The following is a 16,886-nucleotide window of genomic DNA, read 5'->3' as shown; positions in this document are numbered from 1 at the left end:
ACTGGTTACATAGTGATGACTGAGTGCTTGACTGGTTACAAAGTGATGACTGAGTGGTTGACTAGTTACATAGTGATGACTGAGTGCTTGACTGGTTACAAAGTGATGACTGAGTGGTTGACTGGTTACATAGTGATGACTGAGTGCTTGACTGGTTACAAAGTGATGACTGAGTGGTTGACTGGTTACATAGTGATGACTGAGTGCTTGACTGGTTACAAAGTGATGACTGAGTGGTTGACTAGTTACATAGTGACTGAGTGGTTGACTAGTTACAAAGTGATGACTGAGTGGTTGACTAGTTACATAGTGACTGAGTGGTTGACTAGTTACATAGTGACTGAGTGGTTGACTAGTTACAAAGTGATGACTGAGTGGTTGACTAGTTACATAGTGACTGAGTGGTTGACTAGTTACAAAGTGATGACTGAGTGGTTGACTAGTTACATAGTGACTGAGTGGTTGACTAGTTACAAAGTGATGACTGAGTGGTTGACTAGTTACAAAGTGATGACTGAGTGGTTGACTGGTTACATAGTGATGACTGAGTGCTTGACTGGTTACAAAGTGATGACTGAGTGGTTGACTGGTGACATAGTGATGACTGAGTGGTTGACTGGTGACATAGTGATGACTGGGTGGTTGACTGGTGACATAGTGATGACTGAGTGGTTGACTAGTTACATAGTGATGACTGAGTGGTTGACTGGTTACATAGTGATGACTGAGTGGTTGACTGGTGACATAGTGATAACTGAATGGTTGACTAGTTACATAGTTATGACTGAGTGGTTGACTGGTGACATAGTGATGACTGAATGGTTGACTAGTTACATAGTTATGACTGAGTGGTTGACTGGTTACAACAAAGTGATGACTGAGTGGTTGACTGGTGACATAGTGATGACTGAGTGGTTGACTGGTGACATAGTGATGACTGAGTGGTTGACTGGTGACATAGTGATGGCTGAGTGGTTGACTGGTGACATAGTGATGACTGAGTGGTTGACTGGTTACACACTGATGACTGAGTGGTTGACTGGTTACATAGTGATGACTGAGTGCTTGACTGGTTACAAAGTGATGACTGAGTGGTTGACTAGTTACATAGTGATGACTGAGTGGTTGACTGGTTACAACAAAGTGATGACTGAGTGGTTGCCTGGTGACATAGTGATGACTGAGTGGTTGACAGGTTACATAAAGTTGACTGAGTGGTTGACTGGTTACATAGTGACTGAGTGGTTGACTGGTTACATAGTGATAACTGAGTGGTTGAATGGTTACATAGTTATAACTGAGTGGTTGACTGGTTACATAGTGATAACTGAGTGGTTGACTGGTTACATATTGATGACTGAGTGGTTGACTGGTTACCTAGTGACTGAGTAGTTGACTGGTTACATAGTGACTGAGTGGTTGACTGGTTACATAGAGACTGAGTGGTTGACTGGTTACATAGTGACTGAGTGGTTGACTGGTGACATAGTGATGACTGGGTGATTGACTTTTTACGTAGTGATGGCTGAGTGGTTGACTGGTTACATAGTGATGACTGAGTGGTTGACTGGTTACATAGTGATGACTGAGTGGTTGACTGGTTACAACTGAGTGATGACTGAGTGGTTGACTGGTTACATAGTGATGACTGAGTGGTTGACTGCTTATATAGTGATGACTGAGCGGTTAACTGGTGACATAGTGACTGAGTGGTTGATTGCTGACATAGTATCTGAGTGGTTGTGTGACAACATGGTGACTGACTATCTAACTGGTTGGCTTGTTGGTTACCGTCAATTTGCGTCAAAAGGGAACCAATGAAGTGGCAAGTAACATAATAAAGAATAGTGCTAAAGCATATAAGTGTTTTATTGTGTTTCAAACGTACATCAGATCGAATAAAAAAAATGAAACATAATGTCACTAAGCACAGGTCTCATTATAGAGTTATATTGCAATTGATCAGTTCGATTTTAACGCAGACGGACTGTAGCTTGGGTAGTTGCCTATTGGCTGGTTGGCTTCTTGTTTAGTTCCTTGACTGGTTGATTGACTGACTTGCAATGCTGCATGGGCGGATAGATAATGGTGTGGTCGGAAGCACTATGTTTTCGGAATGAGCTTGCAAGACAATCGATGTGACATAAATCGAAGTGACAGATAATAGATAAATCGAAGTGACGGATAAATCGAAGTGACAGATAAATTGATCTGGCAGATAAATCGAAGTGACAGATAAATTGATCGATGTGACATTTAAATCGATCTGACGGACAAATCGATTTGACAGATAAATCGATGTGACATTTAAATCGATGTAACATTTAAATCGATCTGACAGATAAATTGTAGTGACAGATAAATCGATGTGACATTTAAATCGATGTGACATTTAAATCGATGTGACAGACAAATCGATGTGTAATTGGACGTGTCTGCTCACATATGTTACAAGTTTCAGTCGCAGTGTTTTTTGTTTTCATTTGTTAACCAGCTATGGAGTAAAGTGTTTGACACAGAAGGTAACAACAGCGAATGTCCCTCTAGTCTATGACCTGCCAGGACAGATTTACAGCCTTGATGATCAGTGTAAAAGGATACGCGGTCCAGAATCAAAACTCTGTCAGGTATTGGTGTTGTCATTTTAGCTGATAATAGTTTAAGCAGTTCTCCAAATGTCCTGTATACTGGGCTACTGACTATTCAAGTGGCATTTTACACATCAGCTGGTTTATTTCAAGAGCTAAATAGCAGTATTTGGCCAGAGCTATTACTATTTTATATTCACTAGTCATTAAAAATAAAATGCATTAGTATCAGAGAGCGAATTAAGATCTTTCGAGCGTGAAGATACGATGCTTAATGATTCTGTTAAAGGATGTTATTACTCGCAAACGTCTTACAATGCAGCAAGTTCAGGATAGTCCCTTTGAACCTCAAGTAATAACTATCAGAAACGTTTAGTATATAACATACATGTATTTATATTTTGGCATGATCTAGCAGGCGTTGTTGCCGAGTCTCGACACCACAGATCAATACAAGCCAGTAGCTCAAACTAAGACATCAGAAACATTTTAATGACTGTTGTTTTTTCCACCAACCACATGATCATAGTAAATCTTGACTGTATACTATGTTGCTGAGATCGTTAGGTCAGAATTGGAAAATTGGAGCTATTTATATTCAACCACAAACTCTCCTAAGTCTGAGGACGTTCAAGATATACTACAGGAGGAGAGCCTATAAAACTCCCTATGCTGGATTGTCTGTAAGGAGATAGATCAAACTCCAAATATTCATAATAATCAAATCACAGCAAATCAATAGCATGTCATCAGGCTTGGTAAAAATTGTGCACCGTTCTTCAAGGCACCCAAGCATATTGATCTCACCATGAAAGTGACTTCACTGTATTGTAACAACTTACTAACATACTCATCCATACGAAGGGCTACTGTTCATCCTATGACAGTATTGAAGCAGGTGATACCAGCCTGGCCAGGGAAGTTGTTGCAAAGTCTGATGTGATGGGTGTTTTTTTCCCATCCAACATTCGGACCGATGTGTTCATACAGCCAACAACATACAACAATGATATCAATGAGAAAACAGTAGATGGTTGTAAATAACCCGTGCATCAAGGCTTATGTTGTATCAGCATATGTGGATGTCACGGGGATCCTATAATACCCGTAACTGAATAAAACACGATTATCCAAATATCTCTCCTAACTGTATATCTATTAGATCTCTCTGTATCGAGCAGTCTATACACGAGTGCCTCGGCTCTAGGTATAATCAGAGATAAGATTTGATATGAATATATATATGTAGCACGTTTAGTTCACTAGAAAACACAACAAAACACAATACACTTTGGAATCTGTATTAACCTACGCTGACAAATGTACTTGCCGCAGTAGTTAATTAACAACAACAATATAATAACAACCCAGAGCTAATCACTTAATTAGTTAATCACTAGGTGTCTAGTTTACACAATATTCTAATCACTTCACCGTGATACAACACACACACGTGTGATAATTGAGAAACGCTGCCAGGGGAACTTAATTAATAAAGGAATTACAACTCTATTCCTAACTGGTTAATTTTTAATTAACCCTTAAATACTAATTCAGTAACCTTGTAATACAGAATTAATACTGGCACCTATCACAATAAAGACAATAACATACAGTTTACCTAGGACCTCTAGGATGACCGGCTAAGCTTTATCTTACCAAATACTCGTATACAAATATTAGAACAGTGAAGCCTACAATTTACTTCGTCAGATTACTGGAGACACTGTCTAAAGAATATTGGTACAATACAGTATTAAAATATTTAAAGTCACATCAATCACATCAAGGTTATACAACAGAGCAGAAAAATATATTTACCAGTCCAGTCGGACAACGTTCCCCGGGAGCCTTCTAATGTTTCTCCCCGATATCTATAAAATCCTATCTATTTATTCATAAATCTCAGAGACAGCGAATATCGCCTGGGGGCACAACGCGGTAGGTCACCTATCATGTGATAGTTCCACAACTCCCAGAGACGGTACATTTCCTTACAAGCCTAGACTGGTCGTCGCCTAGTTTGCGAGAGATACCATGGTCGCGAGGAGGTATTATGTAACCACTCTCCACATGGCCTCCACACCTGGTCTAAGTGCATATTGGGACGCAGCTCTACCACCGTCGCGCGGGGGTATTACGTAACCAAGCTGCACACGGCCCTCTAAAACAATTAACATCGCCACAGGCGAAAAGATAAGAGCATATTCCGTCACACACCCACACCTCAAAAAGGATATTTCCTCTACTCTAGGATTAGGGAAATATACTACATTTAAACAAAACAAAATGTGCGTTAACCGACGCATCCGAGCATTTATAACACATAGTAATAAGGTGACTACCAGTAATCACACTGAGTCTCTGAGTCCCTGGTATACAATAAAATATATAAAAACAAAAACAGAAATCAAGAACGTCAACACATTATCACAACGTTCAACTTCGGGACAGGGCATCAGCGATTACATCGGATGTGCCCTTGATATGTTCAATAGTAATTGGGAATTCCTGCAGAAGAAGACTCCATCTCAAAACTCTCTGGTTGGTAGCTTTCATTCTGTGAATGAAAGCAAGCGGATTATGGTCCGTGAAGACAACCACTTGATGCAATGCCGATTTCACGTAGATCTGAAAATGCTTCAGAGCTTGTACCATGGCCAAAGCTTCCTTCTCTATAGTGGAATAGTTCACCTGGTGTTTGTCAAACTTTTTGGAGAAGAAACTGTACAGGATGGTCCAGTCCATTTTCGTCTTCTTGGAACAGCACAGCTTCAGCTCCCACGTCACTGGCATCCACAGCCAGCTTGAAAGGCATTCGGTAGTCTGGTGCTGCCATCACGGGAGACGAGGAGAGCATCTGCTTAAGACGGTTGAATGACTTATTGCATTCATCTGACCACTGGAACTTCGATTCCTTCTTTAGCAGCCATGTGATGGGGGCAACTACCGTCGCAAATTTAGCACAGAAACGACGGTAATAACCGGCCATACCAAGAAACCGGCGAACTTCACGACGGTTGGTCAGTGCAGGATACTGGCTGATGCTTAGTGTCTTGGCCTGCAGTGGGGCGACGCAACCATGTCCGACAGTATGACCTAAGTTGGTCACTGAAGCTTTCACGAATTAACATTTACCCAGATTCACAGTCAAGTTAGCTTTCTGTAGGCGACTGAATATTTGTTGTAAACCGGTTAAATGTTCATCCCAAGTGTCGGTGGCTAACACCACATCGTCCAGATACACACTGACGTTTTCTAAGTCTGATAATACATGGTTCATCATCCTTTGAAAAGCAGCAGGGGCAGTCTTCAAACCGAACGGCATCACTCGAAATTGGAAGAGGCCGTCAGGCGTGATGATCGCCAGAATGTTCTTAGCTTTCTCCGTTAACGGAATGGCATAAAAACCCTTCAATAGGTCCAATTTGGTGATGTATTGAGCGTGTCCAACTCGGTCGATGCAATCGTCAAGGCGGGGTAAATGGTAGGCATCTGCCTTGATGAGTTGATTCACGCGACGTAGGTCAGCACACACCCGGAAACTGTTATCTCCCTTTTGAATTAGTATAACAGGTGATGCCCACTGACTGTTTGGTGGTTCCAGAATGTTGTGTTCCAACATGTAATCTATCTCCTTTTTCAGTGCCGCACGTTTTACAGGGTTTATCCGATAGGCATGCTGTCGAATCGGTGTAGCATTGGGTTCCAAGTGCACATCCTGGATTAAGGTATTGGTAACCGTTGGAAAGTCCTGACAAATGGAAACATTGTCTTGAATCAACGTAGTCAACTTTGCTCGCTGGGGGCTGTCACGGTGCTGTAGATAAGAACTCAAATCTGCTAGAATCTGGCTGTTGGTTAATTTGATCTCTGCAGTCTTGACGTCATCACAGGAAATTGAGTGACTCTCAATTTGGACAGGTAACACTGGAACTATCGGCAGTCTGTCAAAATAACCTTTTAGCAAATTGATGTGACAATACCTACTTTTCCTAACCCTATCAGGAGTGTTTATCACATACCCCGTTTGTGCACAACATAGGGACCGAAATACCTGTTCTGCAATGAACCCCGTTTAATGGGAAGGTACAGCAGCACCTTATCCCCTGGTTTAAATTCCCGACTCCTAGCCTTCCTATCAAACACTGATTTTATTTTGCTCTGAGCATAGCTCAGATGCTTCCTAGCTAGTTCGTTCGCCTGCCACAACCTATCTCTAACGCTCCCTACATAAATCAGCAGGTTTTCGGCATTATCCTTGTCTAACCAACTATCTTTTACCAATTTGAGAGGGCCTCGGGCTGAATGCCCATAGACCAACTCAAATGGGGTGAATCCTAAAGATTCTTGCTTTGCATCCCGTGCTGCGAACAACACGAAAGGGATTGACTGGTCCCAGTCAGTACCATTGTCAAAACAATGGCAGCGGAGCATACTTTTCATGCTCTGGTGGAAACGTTCTATTGCGCCCTGGCTCTCAGGGTGGAATGCAGCAGAACGAATCTGTCGTATATCTAACATAAACAGTACTTGCTGGATCAACTTGCTCATGAAGTTCGTACCCTGGTCGCTTTGAATTTCACCTGGTAAACCCATATACGTGAAGTATTTAAGCAGCGCACTAGCAGATGCAGTAACCTTCCTTAAGGGAATCGCCTCTGGAAAACGCGTAGTTAAGCAGATAATTGTTAATAAGAATTGATTGCCTGAACGCGTTTTCGGTAATGGCCCCACGACATCTATCAATACTTTTGAAAAGGCTTCCCCAACTATGGGAACCTTCTGCAGGGGATAGGGAGGAATTAGCTGATTTGGTTTCCCCACAACCTGGCACACATGGCATGACATGCAATGCTTACTGACATCTGCAAACATTCCCTTCCAATAAAACTCTGAGGCAAGTTTACTATGAGTCTTATTCCGCCCTAAGTGGCCAGCAAACACGTCCTCATGTGCTAACAATAACAATGACAGATGGTACTTAGAGGGCACCACAATTCTACATCTTGTCACATATTCCTCACTATCAGGCACAACCTTCTCCACACTCTTATTCATTAATACTCTTTTCTCCATATAATAACCTGACATCTGATCCTCCATCTCACCCTCAGTTAACAATGTAGTGCGAGCTGCCAACAAATTTGGATCAGCCCCCTGCTCTAGGATTAACTCTTGTCTATTACAAGGTAAGTCCCCTCTATCAAACACAACTGGTTCATTTCTCCTCTGCGGGAGGTCAACAGGTTCCACCACATTTAGTTCCTCAGTTGACTTATCTACCATTTTACTGATAACCTCATCCACTCCAATTTCATGGCTCACACACGTATCAGACAAATCACAAATATCCTCTGGGTCTCGTGCTACCCTTCTGGCCATAGCCCTAGTCATTACACACGCAGGATATCTAATCTCATCAACCTCACACTCTTCTATTGGTAAAGGGCTGTCTTCAATTAACAATTTGTCACTTTGCGGCTGGCAACACTGACTAGTCAAATCGTTACCCAACAAAACTCCTATGTTTTCAAAAGGCAAGTCCTTCACAACACCCATAATGACTGGTCCCGTCACAAACTTCGAACACAAGAAAACGTTATGTAACCGGACAACCATATTTTCCCCAGTAACTGAGGTTAAGGCCAAACTACGTCCTGTATCTGAATTCTCAATACCAGCTAAACAATCTGACGTTATAAGACATTGGCTACACCCTGTATCCCGACAGATTGATATTGCCTTAGGACTCAACTCTTGTTTCACATCACAAACCATACCAGTGGACACATACGGGTTTACCTTCTCTGCCATGGGACTAACCAATAACTCTCTCGCTAACGGAGCTGACCTCACTAAACCGACCACTTGCGCATTATCGCGTTTCCTTTTAAAACAGTCCCCGACAAGATGGTTATCCTTTTTACAGTAACTGCAATGTGGACGGAAAGTTCCTGCATTGGCTGATAATGCAGGTTTATCCTTACTTTGACCACCAGGTGCATTCCTTGCCTGACTAGTTGACCAACTAGATGACTCTCCCCGATAGTTACTTTCCCGGGAAAAACCTGGCTGAAATTTCTTCTTATCACCCTGTTGTATAGAGCTACCCTGTACTGCCTGAGCTTTGTGTATTAACACGTAATCATCTGCCGCTATGCCTGCCTGCCTCTATTTTTTTGATATCACGATCCTCTAAATGAATACGTAAGCTAACTGGTAATCCATTTATAATGTTCTGTAAGATCAACAATTCCCGTAACTCGGTGTATGACCCTACCTGATGAGAAACCACCCATTTATCAAACATCCCTGCTTTCTTAGCCAAAAACTCACTATAAGACTGACCCTGTGTTTTTCTCAACTCGCTATACCGTAGACGATAATACTCAGGTCGTAACTCTTAAGCCGTCAACACTGCAGACTTAACTAGGTCGTACTGACTTGCTCGCTCATCACTCATTGAATTATAAGCTACGCTAGCCTTCCCCTTAAACTTGGACATGGCTAACAATGTCCACTTAGGCTGCGGCCAATTTAGCTGCTTAGCGGCCCATTCAAAAAGTTGGAAGAACATATCTATCTCCTGGTCGTCAAATGCAGGCACTGATCTATAAGCCTCCGACATGTTAAACCCATTTCCTGCCTCTCGTCTAACTTCTTCAGTATTCAACTTTAACTCATGTTCCACTTTTAATTTTGCTAACTGGAATTCTCTATCCCTATCTTCTTTTTCTCTATCTCTATCTTCTCTCTCTCTCTCTCTCTCTCTCTCTCTCTCTCTCTCTCTCTCTCTCTCTCTCTCTCTCTCTCTCTCTCTCTCTCTCTCTCTCTCTCTCTCTCTCTCTCTCTCTCTCCGTCCCTCCCTCCTCTCTCTCTCTGCACGTTCTTCTCTTTCGTACTCAAGCTTTTTAAAAGCTAACTGTTGTTCCACACTCAACTCATTTATCTCTATCTCTGGAACAATCTCACTTTCTTCCATAACAGGACTATCACCAAAAACGTCCTGGATAATAATTGTCCTTATATCTCCTAATGTTTTAGCTGATGTTAAATCAATTTCCCGCTCACTCGCGATTTCAACTAATTCGGCCTTACGCGCCCTCTTTATCTCCACTACACTGAGCGTATCCAGCAAATTCTTATCCATGTTTAGATATGACGCACTTATTTTTTTTCTAGTGCTATTTCTACTTAATTTGTAAAACATTTTTATAAAGCCCCCATTTACAAACCATACTTTTCAAATATGCATGTCCCGTTTCAGATCCGGGACGAGCCACCCAATTTTTATTCCTGTCACGGGGATCCTATAATACCCGTAACTGAATAAAACACGATTATCCAAATATCTCTCCTAACTGTATATTTATTAGATCTCTCTGTATCGGGCAGTCTATACCCGAGTGGCTCGGCTCTAGGTATAATCAGAGATAAGATCTGATATAAATATATATATGTAGCACGTTTAGTTCACTAGAAAACACAACAATACACAATACACTTTGGAATCTGTATTAACTCTAACGCTGACAAATGTACTTGCCGCAGTAGTTAATTAACAACAACAATATAATAACAACCCAGAGCTAATCACTTAATTAGTTAATCACTAGGTGTCTAGTTTACACAATATTCTAATCACTTCACCGTGATACAACACACACACGTGTGATAATTGAGAAACGCTGCCAGGGGAACTTAATTAATAAAGGAATTACAACGCTATTCCTAACTGGTTAATTTTTAATTAACCCTTAAATACTCATTCCGTAACCTTGTAATACAGAATTAATACTGGTACCTATCCCAATAAAGACAATAACATACAGTTTACCTAGGTCCTCTAGGATGACCGGCTAAGCTTTATCTTACCAAATACTCGTATACAAATATTAGAACAGTGAAGCCTACAATTTACTTAGTCAGATTACCGGAGACACTGTCTAAATAATATTGGTACAATACAGTATTAAAATATTTAAAGTCACATCAATCACATCAAAGTTATACAACAGAGCAGAAAAATGTATTTACCAGTCCAGTCGGACAACGTTCCCCGGGAGCCTTCCAGTGTTTCTCCCCGATATCTCTAAAATCCTATCTATTTATTCAAAAATCTCAGAGACAGCGAATATCGCCTGGGGGCCCAACGCGGTACCTCACCTATCATGTGATAGTTCCACAACTCCCAGAGACGGTATATTTCCTTACAAGCCTAGACTGGTCGTCGCCTAGTTCGCGAGAGATACCATGGTCGCGCGGAGGTATTACGTAACCACTCTCCACATGGCCTCCACATCTGGTCTAAGTTCATATTGGGACGCAGCTCTACCGCCGTCGCGCGGGGGTATTACGTAACCAAGCTGCACACGGCCCTCTAAAACAATTAACATCGCCACAGGCGAAAAGATAAGAGCATGTTCCGTCACAGTGGATCACCCAAAGAACCAACACAATATGTCATTCATACTGGATAACAGTATCTAAGGAAATAAATCACCAGTTATACTGCTCCTTAACACAGTCAAACAAAGGTGGTACACATAATTCACTTCCCTCAATCTGGCACGGGCTCTTCGGTATGCTGCCAACTAATCTGTTATAAGATATTTTCTACCGTATGAAAGCTGTTCAACAGATAACCCCATGTTAGAGTGGGTTAGCTCCATAATAGAGTGGGTTCAGCACCATGATATCATATTGTCTACTGTTCGTCAACCCAGTCTATTTCTGGGTACATATAACGTCAATTCGTTACCTTTGACTTTGCCATCTACAGGAATTTTTGAAATAGAATGGCACTATCCCAATGAATTTGACGAGGCAAATATTACATTGGGTGGATTCCATATTGCACTCAACTATGTGGCAATTAATGCCAAAATGTATGAAGTGTTTGGACTGACAGAAATCCTTTATTAAATCAGTTTTCTGTGGAATGAACATTGCAACAGACCTACTAAGAAACTCGTAGGAATATGGAGTTACTTATTTATATCCATGTTGATTTAAACGCTTCGTGTAGCAGTTTTAGCCACATGTGCTACTATTATCAGCTATGTGATTTCAATTCCGTGGTGTACATGCTCAACCAAAATATGTTTTAAGCTCCTGTAAGATCAACAGAAATTGGTGATCATATATTTAAGAAGTTGAGCATTTCATATACCTTGCCTTAGAAATATTACAAAGAACACTGGCGATCAAGTGGTCGGTTGGCGATCTAATAGCACGAAAGCCGGTGGACATATGAATTGTGCAATCAGAACAAAGCTCGAACAAGAATAATTGTGAATTTGATAGACATCATATTTGAATCGGATAAGATTGATGAATATGAAAGAAAGTCAAGTCTTTCCTAGTACTTGGAACGTATCCTTATACTTATTAAAAATGTGTATGGATGTCAACTTTATCTCTTTAAATTGTTTTCATATATACTTTTGTGACACAAAATGTGCAGCGTTTTTTAAAAATTATTTCCTAAAGCACTGATTGGTTGGCTGTTAGCAAAACATGTAAAAAAAAAAAAAAAAAAAAAAAAACAGTGGGAACTTTTACGGATGATCATTTCCATAATAGAATTACTTACTGATATGTATGTGTTTCAAACAATATGTAACATACTAATCTGTGAGCCCATGATTAGTTAGTTAATTGATATGACTCCACGGACTTGACTTAAAGCAACACGCCACCATTTGTCGTTTCGTTACGTGTTTAGGAAATAGTTCCTCATAAAAACTACTACAAAATTCTGATATGCATTTTTAAATCTTTTTGACGTTTGTAGTATTTTAATAACCAATTAGTTTGAATTTGTGTAGTACTAACTGATAATAACTGTGCAAGTGGTATAGTGCCACTTGTATAACACGAGGCGGTGCTTAGGCATGGTGGTCGACCTATATTGATTTTTTACACGGTACTTGTCAGTTGAGAGCACTCCCTGTAATTAGTAGTCACATGACCCTCTCGATAGTGTTGTATTTTGCACAGAATACATTCTGACATAGAAATTGTATTGAACTGCATTGAGTAATTAATACTGGTGTGTAACCTTAAGCAATGGTGTTGTTTTGATACTATCACAGGGTCTTAATGTGTTGACCAATACCGAAAGTAGCATTTTAATAATTCAGGGTCTTGCATTTAAAAATCATATTATTTTAAAATTATGTCAGTTTGACATCAATAAGTTGTTATTTTTATATTATTTCAGAATCTTACGTTAAAAAATGGTATCAATGGAATATGTTATTCCATGTACTGCCGGCTTCCAGAGAAACCCACTTCATGTTCTAAGCATGACGCGGCTAGAGGGACAACGTGTGGTGATAACAAGGTGAGACGGAATTCGTGACATTGATTTAAACAAGTGTTAAATCTTCTTTTTATACAGGTATGAAGGAAACTGGTGGAACAGCCAACTAAAGCACGCACAGTTCTACCTTTGATCTCCGTGTACTGCATTATCGATTACTTCAGTGGCAATGCAAGTGAAGCTGCATGCATTGGCTGTTCTAGCATTTTGTCTTAACACCTGTATTAAAAATGAGATTTAATCTATATAGTTTGATAATTTGTTAAGATATATATTTTTTTTATTTACTTAAAAATAATAAAATTTTCTTTGCGTCTATACACATTATGGCAATCGAGAGGTGCTACTTGTTTGCCTTCATTTAAGAATTGACCGCAATTATATTTTGCTTCATGCAAGTAAAAAACGATGTGCATGCATACTTGCATGAACCAAAAAGTAATTGTGGTCAAATTTCATAATTAAATGTATATAAATATATATAATAAATTTGCAAGTAGCATATTTCTCTAGTTTACATGTATTTGTGATAAATGACCACACATTAAGCGAACCCACATATAAACGTTGCACAATTAGCTCAGGTCAGGTCAGGTCATAGGGCTTTACGTGCACATTCAGAGCAAGCTGTTGTAGCGCACGCCTGTCTCCGTCCAGGACACCGGCCTCGGTGGCGTCGTGGCAGGCCATCGGTCTACAGGCTGGTAGGTACTGGGTTCGGATCCCAGTGGAGGCATGGGATTTTTAATCGAGATACCGACTCCAAACCCTGAGTGAGTGCTCCGCAAGGCTCAATGGGTAGGTGTAAACCACTTGCACCGACCAGTGATCCATAACTGGTTCAACAAAGGCCATGGTTTGTGCTATCCTGCCTGTGGGAAGCGCAAATAAAAGATCCCTTGCTATCTGTCGTAAAAAGAGTAGCCTATGTGGCGACAGCGGGTTTCCTCTAAAAACAGTGTCAGAATGACCATATGTTTGACGTCCAATAGCCGATGATAAGATAAAAAATCAATGTGCTCTAGCAGCGTCGTTAAATAAAACAAACAAACCGTCCAGGACAGGAACAATTACCTCAAAAATATAAAACGTTTATTGTGTTCCCACTCGGCGTAACCAGTGGGTGCCGCCAAAATCCATTATTACCAACAACAAATTAAAAACAAATTATTGTGGGCATTTCAAGGTATAGTTTTTATATTCCATAAGAATTTAATAAATATTTTCAGTACTGCAGCCATGTTGATTTATATATGTCAAGGAGTCAGGAAGGTTTGAACATTGATTCTTACGTAAAATATATATGTAGATTTCAGATTCGCGACTCTTACTTCTCTAAACGTCTGCGTTTTCTAAGAATTACCATGTTTTAATGGGACCTTAAAGTCAAACGTTTGTCAATGGCCAGCTACCCGAATTTGGGGACGAGAATAAACTAATTTGTGTTTCTTACGACGCTTAGCATCATAGAATTCCATTTTTATTTGCTGGACTGCTATAATTTGCAAGGTCAAATAAAGGTAATTGGTTTTTAATGTACTTTTGCTGTACATTAAAATAAATAACTATTTCTATTAATTCTTTCAATCAATATTGATCATATGTCTAATTTAATTTTAGGTATGTCCATTACACACCGCATAGTGGTGTTTCATGGTTTGACATTTCAGGGCCAGATCCACGCTTATGCAAAAGAGGGTTATGTGGTGGATAAGAATATATCCAGATTTTCTATTTGGGAAAATGGATTCATTCTTTTAATAATGACAGGATCCAGGTTTGCGGGATGTTAACATTCTGAAGGACATATCAGTCACTAAATAGGCGTAATGTGCTGAGGTGTCGTCAAACAAATATTCCTTTCCTTTCTGTATGCTATTTTGATACAGTTTTGCTATATTTCCAGTGGTGTATAAATGGCCTGTGTGTGTATTCTCCAGATGCACCCAGTATTGATGGTAAGTACAAACAAAATACATGGACATCATTAAATCAAAAACAATAGCAAGAGTGACTAAAGTAATAGATGCTATTTAAAGACGACTCATTAACACAGAGTCTAAGACTACTGAGTCGGATCGGCAGTGTTGTTTAAACTCCTATAGTCATTCCTGATTGATTAATTATTTTCGAATAATAATAGTATTTTGGCTACTGTGTCTGTAAGAGGTTAATATATGGATGTACATGCGGCCATTACCTGCAGGTATTAACCTATTGCAGGCACAGTAGCCGAACGCCAAACTGCGGCCATGCAAAAATTGCAGGCCATATTATTAAGGTAGTAGCACACACAAACTGCTAACAAACACACACACACACACACACACACACACACATATATATATACAGAACTTCACGCACGCACGCACACACACACACACACACACACACACAGATATATATAGAGAGAGAGAGAGGATAATAAACGAGTTACCAGTTATTATCAAATTTATGTCCCGAGTGAAATAATGTTCAGTTGTCACGAGCTTTAACGAGTGACAAATGAAAATTATTTCACAAGGGACATAAATTTGATATTAAGTGGTACCGAGTTTGTTATTCTATTTATTACCTCAGCTAGTTTTTCTCTAAAAGCCTTTATTTTTCGACACGCAAGCACGAAGGCCAACCTGTATAGAAACGAAGTAAACCACTTTACGCACTGTTCTGAGAATTGCTATAGTTTTGTAATTTAATCACGTTCACAGATAATTTTCAAAAACAAAAGTTCTCTTTATTCTGCTACAAAATCTATAAGTAATTGCATTAAAATGACATTTTGTTATAAATTTAACACCAAAAACAGAGCCGTAAACGCAAACTATTTTAAACTACATGATTTCATTTTGCGTGTTTGTAATAAATAAATATATATATATAATAAATATATATCATATAATATCTTACATTTTCAGTGCAATCAAAGTATGTGATATTTTTCAGATCACATACTTTAAGAATTTGATAACTTTGCAAATTAGATGTAAATTAGTCGAGGTCTTGGCGCTAGGTTTATTGATATTTAAGCAAACATACTTGGGTGACACTCCATGATTGACGTATGCATTCATAGTCATCAAATAAAAAATTTCAATGGTAATTTGACACTGAAAGCTTTCCAGCGTTTAGAAAACAAAAAGCGTCAGGCATATATGTTATAACATTCAAGTTTGACATCATTTCCATTCAAAAATACACCGCGCCACATATTCTTACGTCATTTGAATATCTAGTAATGGCGGACTGGAATTAAAGTTGCGTGTACAGTTTACAAAAACACGTTGATTAAGCTTGAGCTTATATTAATAAAGAGATTATTACCCTCGTGTATTTCGGTATCGTCAACATCATATATTAGGAATAAAAATAATGTATTATGCGACCCTTTAGCTTTTACAAGACAATAACTAATTCAAGCGTCATTAACTTTGAAGCTATGATGAAAACTCCTCACTTTGATTGTGATGACGTTTAACGTTAAAATTGTGAGTGTTTGTCACAGCCATGTACAGAGGCTTTCATAATACGATTTGACGTCCTGTGTAAATGATAGATGATCAGTAAATAAAAGGCGCTCTGTAATAAACCTAAATGGGTGTGTGTGTGTGTGTGTGTGTGTGTGTGTGTGTGTGTGTGTGTGTGTGTGTGTGTGTGTGTGTGTGTGTGTGTGAAGTTCTGTATTTATTACATACCTTCTTTTATGTTTTACAAAAGAGGTTTTTAATTTAACGTCATAACAACACTTTGTTAAATCTATGATCAAAACTCCTTTCATGGATTTACTTAACGTTAACAATCATACTCTGCGACAGCCTTGTCATGTGTAAATCATATATGACGTCAGTAAATAAAAGGCGCTAACTGCAGTAAAAATAAAAAAGGAATTCCCCATTTAAAAGTTCCGGTCCATATCGCACATATGTGTGATACAAAATAAATTGATCACACGGTTTGAAAATGTCTTT

At 39.4% G+C, this 16,886-nt stretch overlaps 1 protein-coding gene across 1 annotated transcript in view; it reads left to right on the top strand.

Annotated features, from left to right (window-relative positions):
- LOC121381739 (zinc metalloproteinase-disintegrin-like MTP4) overlaps positions 1-16,886 on the top strand; it is a 71,724-nt gene that overhangs the window by 41,105 nt on the left and 13,733 nt on the right. The window contains exons 12-15 of the mRNA XM_041511086.1: positions 2,495-2,627; positions 3,453-3,614; positions 12,817-12,939; positions 14,825-14,876. Coding sequence (XP_041367020.1) covers positions 2,495-2,627; positions 3,453-3,614; positions 12,817-12,939; positions 14,825-14,876 — 470 coding nt within the window. The remainder of the gene's footprint in view (positions 1-2,494; positions 2,628-3,452; positions 3,615-12,816; positions 12,940-14,824; positions 14,877-16,886) is intronic.

Source organism: Gigantopelta aegis, chromosome 9 (assembly GCF_016097555.1).
Source record: "Gigantopelta aegis isolate Gae_Host chromosome 9, Gae_host_genome, whole genome shotgun sequence".
NCBI lineage: Eukaryota > Metazoa > Mollusca > Gastropoda > Neomphalida > Peltospiridae > Gigantopelta > Gigantopelta aegis.
This window is presented reverse-complemented; position numbering and strand designations above follow the sequence as displayed.